Consider the following 22,077-nt stretch of genomic DNA (forward strand, 5'->3'; position numbering starts at 1 on the left):
CTTCATTTTGCTGTAGGGCAGGACCATTTCCAATACAGAGCCCTCCCCTTTGGCCTCTCCTTGGCACCTCAAGTCTTTAAAAATGTCTATCTGAAGTAGCAGCATTCTTCAAGAGATGAGGGGTTTCTGTGTTTCCATATTTTGATGACTGGCTCCTACTAGCAACCTCAGAGGATGAGCTGGAAGAAGTCACAAAATTTGCATGCCCTCTATTCTGAAATTTTGGTTTCTTTAATAAATTTTAAAAAATCATTACTGACCCCATCACAGAAAATTCTATTCATAGGAGCTCTTCTCGATTCCCAAACAGCAAAAGCATACCTTCCGAGGGAGAAGTCCCTTTCAATCTTTGCTGCTGATTCCATCTCAAAGAGTAAATATTTTTTCTATCACTAATGGGTATAATGGTACATATGTCACAACTTATGCAAGGTTTAGGATGAAACTGCCCCAGCACTGGTTATCAAAGAACATCAGACTGCAGGCGCACAGTAGGGATATGATCATTACAGTTCCCAGGGAAATCCAAAGATCCATCTGGTGGTGGATGGATTAGGGAAATGTTCTGAGAGGGGTGTTATCCAGTCCTATCTAGGATCATCACAACAGGCTCCACAAAAATAGGCTAAGGTGCACAGCTCGAGAAGTTTGTAACAAGGGGACTCTGGGGTCAACAGGAAGGTTGTCTCTATAGTAGCATTCTGGAATCAAGAGCAATTTGGTTGGCACTCAGACCATTTCTCCCCCAGATTCAAGGGTCGGTGGTTCAAGTGGCCACAGACAATATGACAGCAATGTACTATGTAAACAGATAAGGGGACGCCCTATCACCACAGCTTTGCAAGGAGGCAATGAAACTTTGAGACTGGTGTATAGCCCAAAGAATGAGTCCGATAGCTTTACAGCAGACTGGATCCCTCAGCCAGAACTAAGCAGGGAATCTACACAGATGCACAAAGGTCTTTGAAAGACTCTGTAATCAGAGACATCTTTGCTCTTTGGGGTGCGCCAAAGATAGATCTAATTGCTATAAGATTCAGCAGGAAATGCTGCTGTTTTTGTTCCAGATTGGATACTCAATCTTTGTGTGATGGGCCGACTGTCCCACACTGGGCTCTAAGGGGTTAATAGAGTCCTAGGGAGGCTGCACAGGAGGTAGCCAATCAGAGAAGGGCTGAGAGGAGCAGCCAATCAGGGCCAGGCAGACCCATATGAGAAGAGCTGCAGGGCAGAGCAAGTTCAGTATCTGCCTGGAGCTTGAGGAGGGAAAATCAGACTCCTAGGAGGAGGAAGGAGTGCTAGCAGGGACTGGGGAAGCTCGAGAGGACTCCTGGCTAGATGCTAGGACTGGCAGGCTTAGCTAAAACTGGCAGGCTGAAGCCCTGAGGTCAGGGTGAAGAAGGTGCTGGAGGCCACGGGGAGGTGCCCCAGGGAAATTAACTGAGGAGTCAGAGGGGATGCAGCAAGTGAAGGTTATCTACAGGGTCCCTGGGCCAGGAGCCAGAGTATTGGGCGGGCCTGGGTTCCCCTTGCCCCCACTCACCACTGAGGAAGTGGCTGGACTGAGGTCCTGCAATACTGTCCCCTGGAAAGGGGGAGCACAGAGTGCGGCATAGCCGGAGGGCTGTATCATGAAGGGGACACTGCATTCCTGGAAGCGACGTGGGTCCGGGAACTGAAGTGATGGCAGTGAGATGCCACCAGAAGAGGGCCCACCAGCTGGCAGAGCTAATTCACAAAACAGCCACCAGAAGGCGCCACAGGGGTGAGTGAACCATGTCACTCTCTGGCAGGTGCGTTCCTCCGTGGATGGGATGCAGAACTAATGTATGCATTCTCACCATTTCCTCTGGTGTTGAAGACTGTGAGAAAAATAGGACAGGTCTCGGCCAAAATGATACTGATAGCCGTAGTTCACGGGTTTGCTTCTTCTTTCCAAAAGAAACTAGAGATTTTTCCAGACGTTCTGAAACAACAATAAGGGACAGTTTACCATCCTGATCCATTATCATTTCATCTGAGAGCATAAGCAATCAGTCTGTAACAGAGTTGGAGAGGTCTTTCTCTATGGATATTCAACATGTTCTTCTTAATGCCAGAAGAAAATCAACTAGAAAATATTATGAATTAAAATGGAAATGGTTTTCACTGTGGATATCTGATAGAATATCGATCCTGTGTCATGCCCTATTCAATCTATATTAGAGTATTTGTTATATTTAAAGGATAAAGGTTTATTTGTTGCTTTGGCAGCTTCTCATATACCAATAGATGGTAAATCGGTATTCTTGCATGAGGGTATTAAGTTTTTAAAGAGTTACTAAGTTTGTACCCCACCTGTGGCACCATGGCACTTTAGTGCTGTCACAGCTTATGTCTCCACCATTTGAGCCCTTATCTTCGTGTTCCTTATTTCATTTATCAATTAAGGCTGTCTTTATTATAGCAATAACATCAGCTAGGAGGATTAGTGAACTTCATGCCTTAATGGCTGACCCTTCATTTACAACCTTTTATAAGGACAAAGTAGTTCTTCATCCACATCCTAGATTCATACCAAAAGTCATCTCAAATTTCCTTATCAATCAGTCCATCACATTGCCAGTGTTGCCTCCCTCTCTTCCCCCCCACCCCGACCTCATTCGAATAAGAGGAGAATCAAAGCTATATTATTTGGATACAAAAAGAGTTTTATTCTTCTATTTGGATAGGACTAAAGACTTTAGATTTTCACTTAAATTGTTTGTTTCATATGCTGGTAACTGTAAAGGAAATCCTATTTCCACACATACATTATCAAGATGGGTCAGAGAGTGTATACTAGAAATTTACAAGCAAGCTTCACAATCCCTCCCTCCTATTCCCACCCCCCCCCGCCCCGGGGCCCTAATCTGACCGTAGACTCCACTAGAGAGATTGCAGCCTTGGTGGCATGTTTGAAACAGGTTCTAATAATAGAAATTTTTAGAGCAGTCACGTGGCATTCAATACGCATGTTTCCAAGCCATTATTTGTTAGATATTGCAACTAGGTAAAATGCACAGATTGGTAGATGGATGCCACAGTCCTTGTTTAGCTAGTGCTCCTTACCCACCAGCCAACTTAATATGCATACTACATTCTAAACTCTCCCAAGAGTGGGAATATGCAGAGTCCCTCTCGAAGAACCTCGCTTACAGGTAAGTAACTTTCATATCTCCATTATGTATGGCTGTAAATTCAGCAGCCTTTGCAAGCATAAGTTTAGGATGAAAGTAAAAAATGCTACTACCCCGAAACCTTTATTATCTGGTATCACCTAAAAGAGCTAGACTCTGAGTTACATGTCTCAGTCAACTGTAGGTAACTGTTTGCAGTTGCATGCAGACACAATCACTATGTTTAGCAGCTAACTGCTCATATGCATCATTTGCAACAGTCCGTGCAAGTATTTTTTCCCCTCTCAATACCACTGGCCTCTGCCATTGGAACCGTGGTTGAATCTCCAGGGGCTGTCAGTGATACCAAGGGTTATTTCTGCTTCCTTTCAGTCAGGTACCAAAGTGCGAGAGAATTGCAAATGGTACACAGGCATGTTTTAGTTCCAGCATTTCAGAGATACTCTATTCAGTACAGTATTCTTGCATCTGAAGAAGTGGTGTTTTAGCCACGAAAGCTTCTGCCCAAATAAATCTGTTAGTCTTTAAGGTGCCACCAGACTCCTTGTCGTTTTTGTGGCTACAGACTAACACGGCTACCCGCTGATTCTATTCAGTAGTGGGCAACAGTGCATGCAGAGAATGACCTGTGCCTGAAATCCCCAGGAGCATGATGTAAGTTAGGTGAGAGTAACTAAAGTATCATAAAATATGGGGCAGGTCTATAGAAAGATGGTTCCCAGTTTCCCTGTGCAAAGAGCAAGTAAAATAGGATTTGCACAGTGGACAAACTTGAGTCAATTTCTCCTCCCCATCCAGGAGGCAGGGCACTTGTGCAGTTGAGCTGCAACCCATGGGCTGTAGTAGTGGCCATGACAGGCTGTACCCCATTAATGAGTAGTTTGTGACAAGTGCAGGTGCACAGTTTACAGATCTCCTGGGAACCACCTCTGCCATTTCCCAGAACCCTTACAGCCCCTAGCTGTGCTGTCTGGTGGAGCGCGCCACTGGAGAGCTCGGATCTGTAGCACACAAGAGGAATAAATGCATAATTCTGGGTGGAGCCCCTCCACTTCCCACCACCCCCCACCCAGTGCCACAGAACCCCTCACTTCCCATAGCCTTTCCAAAACCATGAAAGGGCCTGGGGAATGTCACACTCTGTTCCGTAGGGCGTGCTCTTCCTTTCCATTATAGTCAGAGTCTCCTGGCTGTCCACAGATCAGCCCTTTCACTTTGGAGGCCCTGCCTCGGGAGCAAGGGATGCCAGAGAACACTTGCAAAGTGGTATGGGTCGCAGTTCTGTTCCTTTGTTGGCTATGTTTATTCTCATACTTTAATGTGATTTTTGAAGATTAAAAAAAAAGAGGTCAGGAAGGTACAGTGATTGTACTCTGTTTTGTCTCCAGTTATACAGTTCGGTTGAGTTTGGCAGAAGATGGCAGCTTCTCCAGGAGGGTGTCGCACCAAACAGGTTCTACTGGTAAGTAACAAAGCACATTTTTTGGTTTCACAAACACAGCTCCACCATGTGTATGTGGAGGTGGTGGTGCTTTCGAATTTAAGCTCTGGGGCTGACGAGGCGTTGCTGAAGGAGACAAACGTTGTCATCACTCAGACCTTTTGCTCTTCTGTTTTAGTGTTGAGGTTAATTTTTTCCCATCGGGGCGGAGACTGTCGTCTTGTTCTGGGCTTGTACAGCGCCTTGCACAATGGTGTCCCGGTGCATGATTAGGGCTCCTAGCCACCACACTAGCACAAATCATAACACTTTGAGAAGTAGCCTTCATCTTCTTAGTACTGACCATTGCTTTCTGCCGTGCTGTTACGTGTGCAGGACTGACATGTGCAGGGCAACTGTTTCTCATGTATATGTTCCCCTCGGTACCCAAGCCATGGAGAATATGAATCTACTTCAGCTCCCGAAAATCCTGGGAACACTGAAGTCCATGGTAGTTTTGCCACTGGCTTAAGCAGAGCCAGGCTTTCACCCATAGTCCTTTAGCTCAAGCTGTGTAGGCTCATGCTTTTAGCTCAGGTTATCACGGGTTCAAACCCCAGTAGCGACCAGGATGTCGGACATCATTACACTATGACAAACAATATTTTTCTTCACTTCCACTCTTAAATCATTGTGCATTGTTGCCATGTTCTACTAAACAGGTGGCAAATGTTCCAAGATTTCTAGTCCAATTTCAAGGCCAAAGATAGATGTATACATATGGGATCAGCCCTACTGCATAAATGTTTCACCACTTCTGGGAATACTACTGGACTGCAAAACTGTGAAGTAGGCAGGAGCCTGTGCCACAGAGTTTGAATTCAGAAATGGGTCCACCCATCCCCTAATTCAGGGGTGGCCAACCCGTGGCTCCTGAGCCACGTGCGGCTCTTCAGAAGTGAATCTGCGGCTCCTTGTCTAGGCACCGACTCCGGGGCTGCAGCTACAGGTGCCAACTTTCCAATGTGCCGGGGGGGGCTCCCTGCTCCACCCCTGGCTCTGCCGCAGGCCCTGCCCCCACCACCCCTTCCTGCCATGCCCTCGCTCCTCTCCCTCCTCCTCCCCTCAGAGCCCCCTGCATGCCAAGAAACAGCTGATTGGGAGGTGCAGGGATGGAGGGAGGGGGAGGCGCTGATTGGCAGGGCTGCTGGTGGGCGGGAGGCGCTGGGAGCGGGAGCTGATGGGGGGCTGCTGACATATTACTGTGGCTCTTTGGCAATGTTCATTAGTAAATTCTGGCTCCTTCAGGCTCAGGTTGGCCACCCCTACCCTAATTTAACAGGTTTTACCTCTCTTTGGTACTACTATGGTCCCCGTTGCCATAGTATCTGTTCATCTCACAATCTTCATGTATTGAATGTCTTTAATCGATGTTTCAACTGAGGCTTTAGAATCAGCTTGTTATAGAGACTGCAGCCACCCTCAAGGGTCATATCTGGATCTGGGTCCAAACTTCCTTAACATTTGAGATTGTTCAGCTCCCATTGTTTTGTTCAGTGGACAGCAGACAGTTGTCTCTACACTGCATACCTGAAATAATGCACTGGAATTGCATGACACTAAAGTGTTTATCACTAAATATCTCCTCACCTTCCGGCAACAAGCAATTAGTGTAACATAAACCTGCGTGAAAAGGAAAGCATGAGCACATTGGACTGAGCACAATAAGTTGCGCTGGTCTGTTTTCCAGCACAGATGGTACTAAAGGACAAATTCAGAGGTAGGTCTAAATTATTGTATGGAGGCTGGACCCTGTTCTCAGTTACACTCCTATGCAACTGGAGTTACTTCCATCAGTTTCAAATGGAGGTAGTAGTTTAACTGAGAGCAGAAACTCCGAGGTCTGGTTTACATCACCTTACATATCACGTTTGAATCTGGCCCTTAGAAGGACATTCTTCGTGGGATAGTGTAGCAGGGCGCCAGTGCAAAAGCACCTAATTAGCCCCTGCCCAGTCAGCTGCAATCAGGGGAAGCAGATTAGGGCTGATGGAAAAAGCCTGATGCCTGCCTAAGGATTGGCAATACCTGCTGGCCTGACAAGCCAAGGGCTATGAAGGTTGGGAGGGAGCCAGAAGGCTGGGGCAGTATCCAGGGAGCAATCAGTCAGTGAGTCAGTGAACTGGAAGTCTCCTAGTGGAAGGCTGACTCTGCCTGTAAAGGAGGTGACTAATCCTGTAAAGCTTGTACATAGATGGACACTTGTGGTGGGACGAAATTAAGTTAATAAAGACACAGGTGTTGCACAACCCTGAAGCCTCTCTGAGCCTTATTGGGGAGGGCAAGCAGGCCCTAGGAAGAGGGGTGGGTCATGAACCCTGTTACAGATAGATACATTAATAAATAGTATAGCAACTGAATTCAGTCAGCAAAAATAGGACCCCTCTTTGACCCCAAATTAGAGATGATCCCAGGCCAAAAACCATAGATTTTGAATGCTTCAAGGGTGTTTGTGTCCACTGTTTTAGTTCGAACCACAATAGAAGTAAAGGACATAGGCCAAATTTAGATCCAGCTCCATATTTGAATTTTGAACACCTCCCCAAATTTTAGATCCAAGATTTTGGTTTGAACCTGTCTCTATTCCAAAGCTTCCTCTTTCCCTTTAACCTGGACTTTGCTGAAACTTTTGCCATCTGGAAAATTTTTCCCCATTTTTTAAAAAAAATGTTCACTCATCTCTACCCTTCTGGCTTCCAGACAGGACCAGAAGCTTCCACGATTTCCCATGGTATTTCTGGCCTGATAAAAGCAGAAAGAGCAGAGAACCTTGTAAGAAGAGCTGTCCAGCTATATTGCTTGAATGAGCATCCACACTCTTAAATGCTTATTATCCATACTAAAATCCAAGTGTTTTGAAGTCTGCCTGTCATTAGGCATAAGAGAGATTTATCATATATTGAACTGATGGACACCAGCAATGAGAATAATGATGATAATGATTAATGTTCCTTTCCACAGAGATACAACCTTGAAGTCCTCTGAGGGTCTAGCAAAAAAGAGAAGTAAAACCAGGAATTTCAAAAGCACTGCAAATCAAAGAATAACAAATAAGATTAAAAACGGCTCCAATCACCTACCAATCTTCCCACAAACACAAACTAAACAAGAAACCAAAAGCTGTTAGCTTCACCTAGAATGGGATGTCTTTGATATATTTTGGTCATTGATGCATGCTAAACTGTAATTCTGCTTTCCGAGAAACTAACACAGTTATAGAAAGGGGAGTTAGATTTTACTCTGGCTCACGCATTCTAACCAGAATTGCTCACTAATTTCCATTGAATGGCCAAATTCTACCCTCAGAGTCCTGCATCCCCACTAGAAAAAACTGGGATTATCGATGACAGTATATGACAACAGTGAACCTGATTCTCCATTGGCCTGCTTTCCAATTCAATAATTTCCACCAGTGCAAAACTCTGCTGAATCATTTTAGTGTAAATGACTCCATGAGGAGCAAGGCAACAGAGAGTCAAGCCCAGGGGGGTTTGCACATGCGTAACCCAGAGCAGAACCTGTTCTGCAGAACCTTTATTGTTGGTGGTGATGTGCAAGCCAGAAAGAACCCATCTTGACTCTCAGATCCCAGATTGTGTTTATGGTGGTGACAGCTAGTGAGAACCTATCTTTATTTTTTAATCATTTTAAACTGAGCAGATATGATCTAGAAATCACTGGGACAGGATCAGCTCAAAACCCATGATGCTACTTTTACAGTTACACTTCAGAGCAGAAGTGTGCTTTGAGAGATAACATTTCAGAGTTACAGTCCTTCAACAGAGAAAATATTGGGTGAGATCCTCGCTGGTTCAGGCTGAAGGAGGATTCCCCTTGAGCAGGAACCACAGAAGACCGTGGTAAGCCTATGTTCTGAGGATCCCATTGCAGCCCAGGTGTAGGAGGTGAGCCAGGGGCTGGGCTGGGAGTGGGAGGAACAAGTCAGGGGTGGAGCCACATCATACAGTGCTACAGAGATTGTGGAGCATCCTGGGGAGATGGTGTAATTCAGATTGGTCCCTGGGGCTGGTAAATTACTTCAGGATCTCTCCAGCCTTTGGAATGGTCCAGGATCAGGAAGCCACAAAAGTGGCTTAAAGCCACCAGGATGGGCTGCGAGGCAAAGCATTGAGTTTAACCCTTGGCCTTGGGCCCTCTCAGGGTTGCAGTTATATATATCATGCATTTATGTTTTATTTGACAGGAAAGAAACTTTCAGGAGGCTTTATAGGCTTTTAAAACACACTCTATTGCTAATCAGATCAAAGCTTAAATTCCTAATTGCTCACTATTATATTTTAATTGCCATTTGACCCTGCTATGGCCCTCACATAAATAGTCCTCACATAAAAAGTCTTATGAATTAATTCACCAAGGGCTGCTAATGTTCCTGTAGAAAAAGATCTGACTGTAAATGTTACCAGAGAAACCATTTCATCTTTCCCACTGCCTTTTTTGTATACGTTTCCAAGAGAATTTTCTTTTTCTTATTTTTGGCTGCTACGTGAAAGTCCCCAGAGGAATTTAAACCACAGAAAAACAACATTAAAGTAATCTGCTGACACCTTCTCCAAAACTTTGAGAAAATGTTCCACTTAGAGAGAATTCAGCTGCTTGTAGATCATATGAACTCTGTATTCCTGTGTTCTCTCTTTCATTAGAAGGGAGTCATTACCATAAAAACAGAATCTTTGATTCTTCAGGGCTTATCGTTGCCCCTGTTTATCCCTTCACCTGCAGCTAAAAGTCATTCTCTGACATCCAGACTGGTTGCTGTGGAACGGATTATGATGTTACCTCACGGTGGGAGATATCAGGTGAGGGGAGCTCAGATGAACTCAAACCTCTACAACAAACAGAGGCCTGGGGCTTTCTCATCTGGAAAAAAGAGGGATGAGGTTGACACTTCTCTCTCTTATAAGGGCGTTTTGAGGAAAATTTAATTAATACGTTTGAAGTGCTCTAAGTGTGGTGATATGCTAAGAACCGACATCTCCCATGATCACCACAGCCTGATGCAGTCCCTCAACAAGAGGGGAGAAAGTAGTGCATTGGAGAGCCCAGCCCATGGAATGGGAGCATAAGGCATCCAACTACAACTACCAGGAGGCATCCCAGCGCCATTTTGTATCAAAATGTTGCAGTTTTTTGATGAAGTATTTCCGTTTTCAATATTTTGCTGAAACGCTATCGGGGCAGTACCAGTTCATCAGAGCAATGCTGCATTGGCAGTTTTCTGGAGAGAGGTGCAATATTTACTGACGTGGTATCAAGGGGAAAGAAGGCGTGAAACCATGGTTAGTACAGCTGGGCAAATGCTTCATTAAAATGTTTGGGAACATTAGTTTGAATAACCCACCTGAATTCTCTTTGATGACATTTGTGACTGTTTGTAGCCATGTTCTACACACATTCACAGAAGTGTGGTTTTTTGGTAAGAATGTTCGCAGAAAGGGAAAGTTTCACAAATACAAATGTGAATGAGATTGGTGTAAAGTATCTGGAGCGGCCATCTTGAAATCACTTTAGTGTCCCTCCTCCTGTTTATAAACGTTTTAGTCATCCAATCGAGGAGCAACAACAATACCTTGTTACTCTGACAGCCAATTACACTCCACCCATACTAGCAAACAGGTGATGACCTATCCAAATAACAAACTGTCAGCCTAAAATTGCTTATTGAAAGATACATTCTGATATCCTTATTTACATAAAGTAATACCTTACACTTCAAATAGTTCCATTGAAGTCAATGTGTTGGAGTAGCATAATTAGAGATGATTAGAAAGGTAAAAAAAATTATGAAAATGTGATTTTTTTTTTATTTAAATTTTTCAGTTAGGTTGAATCATAATCCAACTCTGAATATTTTTGAATGACTTACTAAATTGGACAAATCAAAAGGCTGTAAGCAATTAGTACACAGAGGGGGGGAAGAATTCAATTTGCCAATTATTTGTGCCCAGATACAACCATTAGCTTTATCAATGTTATTCATGTTTCTTATTTGTATTATCTAGCACCGGTCATGGACCAGGAGTCTATTGTACTGGTTGCTGTAGAAACAAAAGAAAAGACAGTTCCCACCGCAAAGAGAATGCGGTCAACTGTATGTTTATTGTCCACTTTCATCAGAGCAATGCTGCAACGGCAGTTTCTGGAGAGAGCTGTAATATTTACTGACATGGTATCAAGGGGAAAGAAGGCATGAAACCATGTCATGGTGCAACACAGAGAAGGAAACAGTCACTGCCTCAAGGAGTTTAGACTTAATTAGAGAGAAAATACAGTTCAAACAATTAATCTTCTGGATGGACATGATTGTCGTCTCTCCAAGCAGAATGGATGTCCCCTTTTTGGTCATTTACACATGTCTTCTAACGTTGTCCTACAATACAGTCCAGTTTATTTTTATACAACATCCTTAGCACTATGAGATGGAGCTACATGAAGACACCCTGAGACTTCGGAGGAGGGGTTCCAAATCTGACCCCAGATCCATGTCTGAAATTTCACAAATACCCCCTATCTTTAGAGTAGATCCAGAGTTTACTTGAATTCTGGAGTGTTTGAAATCCAGATCCATTTTTTTCAATTACAGCTCGAGCTCATCTCTAGTTAATACATATTGTCATCAAATGTTTCACAGAAAGAGTCAGTCATGAGTGAGGGGAAAAGGGAAGTAATCACAAGTCCAGGTTCTATAACAGAGAAAGTGACTCATTAAATTGGATGGTGCAGGGGTGGCAGATAGTTTCATATCTAGTTTCATAACAGCACCAGAGTGATAGAACCTCCCCCCCCTTAATAAGGAGAGCCTCTGTGAGGGGCTGAGTGGAGGAGGAGGAGACTGCAAGAGGAGAAGAAGCCAACAGAAAAACAAGTGGACATAGGTGGAGGAAGGTGGGGAGTCCGTGGAGAGTTTTGACAATAAAAGGACATTTTTAAACTGGATTCGGAAATGGATTAGAAGCCAAAGCAGGTGATGATGGATTGATATGGTCCTGCTTCTTGCAGCAAGGGAATAGTATGGCCATAATATTATGAACTTGCTGTCATCTGGAGGAGAATCCTATGTATCAATTAGTTTGGAAATGGACATTGGTTTGACTCCAATTTGACTGCTGCATATAGCTGACACTTTACCCAGAAGAGAAAGAGAGACAAGTGGACAGACAGAAGGTGAGAGAGTTGTGTTTATATGTATGTATGAAAAGGGACAGGGGGCGAGAGACAGACGGAGAGGTGAGTGGGTGGGTGGGTGGATGGAGTATGGCATGTGTTTGTGTTTGGGATGATGGAAAGCTTACCTCTTCTGGGGAAAAGTAAATGGAGATCATCTTTAAAAGTAAATTTCTTGCGTGAGTTATTCCAGAGGGAAAGAAACTGCAAATTATTTTAAAAGCCAGGATTCTGTTCACTAAAGAAGCCTCTAGAGGAACTGAAAAGCAGCATCAAAAGCCTGCTAACAGCTTTTAAAAATTCCATTGTACCCAAGCGGTCAGAGCTCATCTGGCAAACCATTCCAGTGGCTCTTGTCAGCTTTTTGGCTGGGTGAAATCAGGTGGGCTGAGCCGGTTTGAATAGCGTCGTGTCTGGGTTATTTCCAAGAGCTGCTGGGCATCGCCAAACAAAACCTTTCAGTCACTGTGGGGCGACTGCTGGAGGCTGATGAAGAGGATGCCAATCAAAGTGCAGCACAACAGTGTGTCCAGAAAATCATCTGCTTGATGTGACTCAAAAGCCACAGCGGATGAGCTGAGCTGCACAGAAAATTTAATTAAAAAGAGACACATTTAATAACTTAGACATAAAGCAAACATTCACATGGCAGATGAAGGCTCATGGGGCAATGAATGAAATCATTGGCTGGTGGGTAACGGCTAGTGGTTTTCTAAAGCGACCGACGTGTGTTTGTTTCCAAGTGGATTTTGGATTTGGAAAAACATCATTTGAAAGGTCAGAGCCCCAGGGCAGGAGCTGTTGTTCCATTGCTGATAGTTTTGAGCAGGCCCAATCTCCAGGGCAATAGAAGTATATGGCAAATAGCACCTGGAGGTGGACAAGCAGTGCCCCCAGGTACCACTGTGCTGAGGACACCTGAAAACAAGGTTCAACATTCCCTTAAAAGTTACTTCTGCCAGGGTGCATCCTACTTAAATGCACACAGGCAACATTCCAGGCTTCTGGCATCTTTTGTTTGCAAGCCAGCGTTGTCCGTATAACATCTCTGCCTCCTGATGTAACCAGGGGAGCATATGCCCATGTTGGCATTCTTCTCTGAATTAAGATCCCAAACGTATTTCAGTATGTTCAGTGAAAATCTTTGATAACAGTTCGAAGACCTCTGGTACACCCTGAGTCCTCGCCATCCATCTGGAACTGGGGTGCTGGAGCCTCTAAGCTCATCCTGTGATTTAGGACTTTATCCCTATTGTAAAAAGAAAAGGAGTACTTGTGGCACCTTAGAGACTAACCAATTTATTTGAGCATAAGCTTTCGTGAGCTACAGCTCACTTCATCGCATCTGAGCTGTAGCTCACGAAAGCTTATGCTCAGATAAATTGGTTAGTCTCTAAGGTGCCACAAGTCCTCCTTTTCTTTTTGCGGATACAGACTAACACGGCTGTTACTCTGGAACCTATCCCTATTGTGTTTTGTGGGGACACGCATGCCATCCTGAAGGGGGCAGATGAGGGAGCTCAAAGACACACGGAGCCTGTTCCTTTTCCCACTGGGCCCATCGGATTTGCCATAATAATACTTATCTCTTAGAGGGCTATGTGCGGAGCCCCCTGAAATCAATGGGAGGCTTTCTATTGACTTCCGCGTCATTAAAACAGGCCCATAGAGCACTTTTCAACTGTGGTGCTCAAAGTGTTTTGTAAAGTGTTTGTTTGTTTCTATTTCCACTTCACAGATGAGGTGTTCAAAGGCACATAGCAGGTCTGGCAGACAGAGGACTTGAACCCAGGTCTCCTGACTGGGTCCAGTGCACTAATCACTGGAGCCCATTGAATCCCTGATAGCTGTGTATGCAGGAAGCCTGTCTTTGGCAGGAGCCAAGTAAAGATGCTTCAGAACATCTGTCACCTAGTGTTGCCCCTACTTTTGCTGTATTCTAACGTGGGCAGGGAACTTCAGGAGCCCAGCTCTTGACTGGGTTGGCCCTGAAATAATAATGCTTGCAATGATATCCTGAGCTGGCTCATTGCACGTGCTCTTCTTATTCTTGTAACTGACCCTTCTTGAAGTCGGACCCTCCATGTTAGGAGTGGTGAGGGTGAGGGATGGGGGAGGAGAGACATACACTATTTGTGGGTAATCCTGGTACCTGGTGTGGAGGGTACTCTACCCATGCCAGCTGATTCATCTCGAGGGAAGGCTGGCAGTGATACTGTCTAGATGAGGGCAGAATCCTATTCATTCCAACTCATGCCTATATCCTGGACTGGAGCTAATAGGATCCACTCATCAACAGAAATATGCATACATCTTTACGTAGGATACAAGAGCTTGATGTTAGAGGTGATTCAGCAGAAGAGCCCTGTGTTGCTAGCCAGGGCCCAAGAACATGCTTATCTTCTACAGGTATTTGAGTAAGAAGCTAGTTTGCCTTCACACACATGCATGGGGTAACCCTCCATAGCTGCATTTCATTAAATGAGGCAGTTAGCTACACAGCTAACTTGGTGTGAACTTAACTGTCTGGATACATGCCAGGAAAGTTTTATTCTTACTCTCTGTTGTATATTTAATGAGTAGCTCACTGAATAAGCATGGTTTCCTTTGCATTTTTCCTGTAAATGCCTTCTGTGGACTCTGTCCAGCACACACACAGAGCAGAACACAGCCCTGCCAGGTGTGTGCATTGACAGCTGTGGGAATAACTGATCATATTATATTGTCTGATCTGAGAAACAATGGGACAAATCCTGGGGTCTGGTTCCTCTGGCCCATGCTGCCCACTAAAAATATGGCCTTTTTTTGGTCTTGTCCCAGGTGCTTAGGTCAGAGCTGGGAATTGAACCTAGATATCCTGAGTCCCCAGCCAGTGTCTGCATAAAGCTATCTGAGTCTGATCTCATTTACAACAGTGCCAATTAATGCCTTCACTGAAGTGATCTGTGTCATGTGTGTGTAATTGTGAAAAAGCAGATCTAGCTGAATGGTTGGGAGTGCAAAAATGAAAGGCAGAGTTTAGGTCAAGAGAGCTCAAGGGATTTTCTCAGTTATTTTACATACCTCTGTGTACACATTATATTTGACACAAAAGAGAATTTGTTTGAGAGGAAAAAATAGAAAAAGAGGAGAAGCATAAGAACATAAGAATGGCCCTACTGGATCAGACCAAAGGTTCATCTAGCCCAGTATCCTGTCTTCCAACAGTGGCCAGTGCCAGGTGACCCAGAGGGAATGAACAGAATCGGTGATCAAGTGATCCATCCCCTGTCGCCCATTCCCAGCTTCTGGCAAACAGAGGCTAGGGACACCATTCCTGCCCAAACAAAAACCAAACAAAAGAATGCTTATACTAGGCTATAAAAAGGACATCTTTTTATCGTTCAAAATATATCCCTATATTTGGAAATGTTTCATGGCACTTCAGTACTGTTCCCAGGCAGCATGTGGTGAGAGTGTAAAGTTAGAGGAACCCAGAGCAGCTGAGATTGTTGGGGTAGAAAGCACTGGCTGGGGGGAAGTGATCATAGCAGAGAATCTGACCCATGTATTTTATTGTTAATGACCACTTTCTGCATCTTCACCAAGTTGCACTCAACAGCATTATTTGTAATGGTGCCCACCATCCTTGCGAAGGGGTTTGTTTTAGTGACTTGAGGACTAGCTGCCAGCATTCTTGGATTCTGTTTTTGGCTTTGCCACATAATAACGGTGTGACCTTGGCCAAGTCAATTGGAGCCATTTACTCTTATGTAATCAGTGGAGTCACTCTGGATTTACAACTGTACAGTTGAGAGCATAATTTGGCCCTAAACCGCTTTCTCCACCTCACTTTACCAATTTGTAAAACAGGCACTGTGCAATAATACCCAGATAATTCAATGAAGTGTTGGGGAAACTTACTTAACTGTTGTTTGCAAGATGCTTTGACAACCTGGGACAAAAAGGCCTGTAATAAGTGCAAAGCATTACAATTCTTATTCAGAGATAGGATTTAAGGCACTGCAAGATCATCAGTGTGTGTGTGTGTGGGGGGGGGGAATGGTAGTGTCTAGGGATCTACCTTCGTCATCTCTTTTTTGTTGTGTTTCTGGCCTTTAAAAATAAAACAAGCTCCTGCCATTGAGTAATTTGGAAGAAGCTGTCAACATTTTTAACGAGAAGTGACAAGACATGCCCCGGAGGAGTGGGGGAGCTGGCTTAGCGTTTGTGAGATTTATGATAAGGGATTCACACAAGTGCTGAGGCTAAAAGAAGATAAATCCCCATAGACAAATACTCCCAATAATTGAATTACAAAGCCATTATCATGTGCTGAACAGAGCAACTTTATGACTGTGTTGTGACAGGATAAAGCTTGTTAGAATATTTATGCTCATAGGACGATTTCAGCGTAAGGATCTCAAAAAACAAGCATGCTTTTCCACCTGTCTGTTACGGCTCATTAGCCTTTCTGGGTAATGTAATGAATGAGGAAATGGAGAAACATTAGAAATGGAAAATGAGGAACTGAAGGAATGTTGCACTGAGCCATCTCAAAATAAATATTACTAAGCACAGAGCCAGCCAAGGGATACATACTGACAGCTGCTGGCGTCTCATGACTGGAAAGGGGGACAGGGGCAGGTATGCAGATGTCGTTTTCAAGCATCAAATTTGGAACTGGATTTTCCAAGCTGTCCATTTGCATCCTCATCTGCATTTTTACTGCTAACTATAGCTCTACACCCACATGGGGCCTGATCCAAAGCCCGTTGGAGTCCATATGAGTCTTCTCAGTGGCTGAAATCTTGGCCTGAAATGGCAAAACTCCCATTAATTTCAAATGGTCCATCATTTTTACCCATTGACTTCAATGGACTTTGATCAGGCCTTTGTTGCCTGAGCATTTTTAAAGAGAGGATGATCTTGGGCTTAAAGTGCTGGATTCAGGAAAGCTGGTCTCAATTCTTGACTCTGACACGGTCAGGCCTTGGGCAAGTCACTTAATCTCTCTAGATGAAATCTTGGTCCCACTAAAGTCAATGGCAAAATTCCCATTGGTTTCAGTAGGGCAAGGATTTCACCATCTGTGCCTCAGTTCCCCACCTGTAAAATGAGGATAACAATACTTCCTTTGTCTCGCTTGTCTATTGAGATTGTAAGCTTTCCAAGGCTGTGACTGTCTCTTACTAGGTAGATCATGTCTAGTACCATGGAGCCTTGATCTTGGTGAGGGCTTCTAGGGACTACTGTAACACATAAGTAATACTTAATAATAACTTTCTTGCAAAATGAATATGTAACTGCCTATGTTTTGGTGCAAATATAGGGAATTATGCATCTACTGGATAGAGTTGGTGCCATTTGCAAAATTTCAAGTTTAGGATTTTTTTTAAATTAAAATGTAAATGATTTTGGGGGGAAAGTATTCCTGTCTTTCAACTGGTTACAAAGTTGGTTTAATGAAGAAGAAAAAAGAAGCATTTCTTTTTAAAAATTTAATGAAAGGAAACTAGTTTCCACTTGCCAGTTCTTCTCTTCCTATCTCTTATCCCGCCCCTGTAAGAATTCTGCCTTTTCCTCCCATCTAAACCCCTTGTGCCACACACAAGCACCAGAACATGTATTTTCCAAGTGGACAGAAAGACTCGTGTTCTCCGTCCTTTTCTCTTTGTTTCCATCCACATCTACCTGACCAATATGTTGTTGGCTCTGTACTGCATAGTCCCTGCCCCAGTGCCCAGTTCTCAATGCAGCCCCTACTGTTGGTTCTGAGCCTAAAGGGAGCCTTGAGAACTGGCATTTGGGAGGAAGGTCATATGAAGAGGCCAGGGCAGGAGGGGGTTTGTGACAGAGTCAAGGTAGAGCCTGTTGGGATTGAAGTCCTGATCCGGACTTACCTCTCGGTCACCCGAAATCTTGTTTCCTGCTATGCATGGCATCCCTGAGAAAACACCCAGTTCCCAAGGTATTAACTGGTTCCCAAGATGTTAATGACCAAACATGGTCAGAACTTCAGTTTTATGCATTGTCTGATAGTTCGTCTCTGATTTATTTGGGATTTAGCATGGCGGGGGGGAACTGGGTGTTAACCAACATGCACGCATCTTGGAGCCCACAGCCTTCTGGGCATGCTCAGTGGAAAGCATAAATGGTGACATTTTCAAACTTGGTTGCTTCAGCTTCAGCATTAAGGGCAACATTTTCATAAGCGGTCTCTGATTTTTTGGTGCGTCTCAATTTCTTGATGCCCGCCTTGGGGGTCCTGAAAGGAGCTTGACTTCCAGAAAGTGCTGCCCACTGAAAACTCCAGTTGACTCTGAAAATGAGATCCAAGGTGTCTTAAACTGGGAAACTTATCATGAAGGCATCCAAGACCAGAAACTTCCTTTGGAAATATTGGCCTTGATCCATATGTACATTTGAAAATGTTAGCCCAGCTGCCCGTGTTTGGAATTATTGATCGGCACTTGCAGCTCATAATTACCTTTGCTTACAAACAATGTGTTAGAAATTACAAAATACCAAGTGTGGAGGTTTTGTATTAACCCTAGTGACGGGGTCTCTTTGCAACTGAGAAGCCTGACTCAGTCATTCATCTCATTTACTCCCAACACCCATGAATTTTAGGCTTTTTCACATGAGTGAAAGACCCTGCGTGACATGGTCTTTACTGGATTTCCTGGAAGTGCACGGGGAGACAGGTTTTTAGAAACCCAGCAGTCAGAGTGATGGCACAGGCGGGGCAGGGACTGCAGAAACACTTGGTGAGATACCCTTTGCTATTCAGTGTATAGTGCCCAACTCTTTTGTTTGCCATTGTCTCTTTCTGAAAAGGGGATAGTTTTTAGTCAGTTTCCGATCCTGCTTCCAACACACATAGTCTGCAGTCAAAGCCATTGCTGTACTGTAATTCCACAGCTCTCAGTATAGGCTTTTGAAGCTGTCAAGCCCAGACGACTACACAGCAGGCTTGGAGTTGATGAATATTTTAGGAAGCCTTCCTTTGTAACGGAAGGTTCGTGGTCTTACATATTTCATAACACAACCATTTTCTATAAAGGCAGCAGGGAACATTAGATTGTGGTCCCATTAGCATTTCCACTTTAGCTTATCCCCAAAGTTTGTAATTTTTATTTTGTGCTTTTGCTTTAAAATGCATCAAGACATTTATATCAGTTAACATAAAAAAAACTCTTTGGAAAAATATAATGGGTGCAGTTTGATAAGTATGCTACAGTCCTTTCCCCAGGGAGATTAAAGTCCAGGGGGAGTTTGTGTATTCAAGAAGGCCTGTGATTAAAAGGATGGATCACAATCAGCAGGGTGGGTTTTCATCACAAAGTTAAAATGATAAGCCAAGGCAGAGAGTAAGTCCGCTGCCGGCAATACAAGGCTGATCGAAGGATCAGCACTCAGGCTTTGAGAACAGAGGGAATGGAGGGAAACTGGAAGATAAGGCAACACAAGCCTAGTGGGCAAAATAGATTGGTGGCAGCCATAGCTGCCTAACACTGCTGATCATGGGGAGTTACAAGTATTTGACTGACATTTATTTTAGAGAACAGTTTCCTACATTCCCACTCCATAGGGACAAAGGTGGCAACAGGCTGGGTACAGCTATGGAGCTCAGCCATTCCTCTCTAGCTTCATGGCTCTCAGTTTATAAACTGCATGATAATAAGCCCCTTGTTTTCAGATCCCCTGGTCAGTAGATATAATTAATGCCTCATGTGGCAAAGAATTTTATAAAGGCAATTCCAATCTATGCCTACATAGCTCTGCTCTGTCTATATTTGGGACAAATAATGAGTCAAATTCTGTCCTGAGTCGCACCCATGAAGTTGCACAGTGTGTCAGTTATCATGGAAGATGGCCTTTAAATTTTAGGGGTTTGGTGGAGCAGCGTATTGATGCACTGATCTTAAGACATTTAAGACTTAGGTGCAAATCTTGGCTTAGTTAGATAATAAATAAAAATGATTATCCTATTGTGACAGGTTTCGGTCGGTCCTCCGAGCCCCTAGGGGCGATGGAGAGCTATGGTCTCACTGGCAGGCCTCAGCCACACCTTCCGGGCGTTGGGGAATTAGCGGGGAAGGTGTGCAGGCCGGAGTCAGTAGCGCGCCCCTCAGGCAGGGGGGCGCCAGCACGAGTCAGTAGCGCACCCCTCAGGCAGGTTGGCCGGGGTAGGGGAACACAGGCCCACCCAACTCCCCTGCGTTCCAGCCCGGGGCCCTGACAGTGGTGGGAGGCGAAAGTCCCGCCGCTGGGTCAGCGGGGCCGTCCGCGCCCACTGACCAAACACACCCACCCCACGGTGCAGTTCGGCCCCTGGGCTACTTCCTACTCGGTCTCTCAGGCGGGTCGTTCCAGTCCCTCCATCTCGTCCAGGTATTCCGCTGCGGGCCACTCCCGCTCCCCCTCTGTATCGGACTCACACTGGCCCGGGCTGCAGTCAGGCCCCTCCAGGTCCTCTGGGTATTCAGCGGCCAGCAGCCCTGGTTGCCACAGGCCTTCCTCCCGGTCAGGCTCCTCCTTGCCCAGGGCTTCGCCTGGGTCAGCAGCAGGATCATGAGGGAGCAGCCAGCAGCCTGTGTCTGTCTCCCTCCCTGGTACTCTCTTCACTGGGCAGAGGGCCCCGCCCTTTGTACTTCCTGTCCCACCCTTCCCTTTCCGGGGATTGGCGGAAGCTTGGTCTGGCCCCGCCCACTCAGGCTGAGATGGTGGCTCTTTACCCTCTGGTTCGGAGGGGAGCCACCCTGGCTCCCTACATACCCCACCCCTCAAATCCAGCTCCCGATCTTTGGGGATAGGAAATCCGCACTGGCGTTGTCTCATCCCGCCCGATGGTGAATTGTGAAGGCATAGGGCTGCAGAGCGAGATACCATCACATCAGCCTGGCATTATTGTCCTTCATCTTATTAAGCCACTTCAGGGGTGCGTGGTCTGTAACCAGTATAAAGGGGGCCCCGAGGAGGTAGTAGCGAAGAGCATCGACTGCCCACTTAATGGCTAGGGCCTCTTTCTCCATGACGGAGTAGTCCCGTTCTCTGGGGAACAGCTTGCGACTGAGGTAAACTATCAGGTGTTCCTCCCCGTCCACCTCCTGCGAGAGGACCGCCCCAAGCCCAACGCCTGAGGCATCTGTCTGGACAATAAAGTCACAATGAAAGTCGGGGCTGAAGAGTATTGGATCGCTACACAGCCGTTCTTTGATAGTTCGAAAGGCCATCTCGCACTCGTTGGACCAATGCACCCAGCGGGGATTGTCCTTGGTCAAGAGCTCCATTAGCGGGGCCGTAATGCTTGCGAAGTGGGGTACAAATCGACGGTAATAACCAGCTAAGCCCAAAAATCGACGTACTTGCCTCTTTGTGATCGGCACCGGACATTCCTGGAGTGCTCGGACCTTCCCGATGAGGGGGCGGACCTGTCCCCGGCCCAAGATGTACCCCAGGTAAGTGGTTTCCTCCCGCCTGATTCGGCATTTTTTCGGGTTGGCTATAAGCCCGGCTGCGCGGAGGTCCCGGAGGACTGCCACTACTTGGTTAAGATGTTCCTCCCAGTTATTGCCATAGATGACCACATCGTCCAGGTAAATCGCCGTGTATTTCATGTGTGGTTGCAACACCCGATCCATCAAACGCTGGAAGGTTGCCGGGGCCCCATGTAGGCCGAAAGGCATCCGGGTGAAATGGTATAAACCTGAAGGGGTGGCAAACGCGGTCTTCTCCTTGGACCTGGGATCCAAGGGGATCTGTCAGTACCCTTTGGTGAGATCTAAAGTGGTGATATAACAGGCCTCCCCAAGCCGGTCAAGGAGCTCATCGATGCGGGGCATCAGATAGGCGTCAAATTTTGAGATGGCGTTTACCCTCCGGAAGTCAATGCAAAATCGCCGGCTCCCATCGGGCTTCGGTACGAGGACGACGGGGCTCCGCCACTCGCTCTGGGAGGGCTCAATAACACCCAGCTCCAACATCTCCTGGACTTCCTCCTCTATGGCCTCCCGCATTCACCTAGGCAATGGCCGGGTTGTCTCTCGGACCACCACCCCGGGTTCCGTCTGGATCACATGGAAGGTGAGCGTAGTCCGCCCGGGTTTCGTGGTGAACGTCTTGGGGAATGCCCTCACTAAGCAGAGTGCCTGTTCTCGCTGCTCGACGGTGAGTGTCTCTGCTAGCTGGGGTTCACCATTATCCAACTCCTTGGGTGGTTGGGGCCCCAGTTCCGGTTCGGGGGGATATGGGGCCACTAGGAGCCCTTCCCAG

At 45.6% G+C, this 22,077-nt stretch overlaps 1 protein-coding gene across 2 annotated transcripts in view; it reads left to right on the plus strand.

The window, feature by feature from the left end:
• The window catches only part of SORCS1 (sortilin related VPS10 domain containing receptor 1), a 428,683-nt gene that overhangs the window by 293,249 nt on the left and 113,357 nt on the right, over positions 1 to 22,077 (plus strand). For both annotated transcript variants that reach the window (XM_084634878.1, XM_084634879.1), the window contains exon 5: positions 4,547 to 4,620. In XM_084634878.1, the coding sequence (XP_084491004.1) occupies positions 4,547 to 4,620 (74 nt within the window). The remainder of the gene's footprint in view (positions 1 to 4,546; positions 4,621 to 22,077) is intronic.

The sequence above is a fragment of the Lepidochelys olivacea genome (genome assembly GCF_965140295.1).
Source record: "Lepidochelys olivacea isolate rLepOli2 genome assembly, chromosome: 7".
Classification (NCBI taxonomy): Eukaryota; Metazoa; Chordata; order Testudines; family Cheloniidae; genus Lepidochelys; species Lepidochelys olivacea.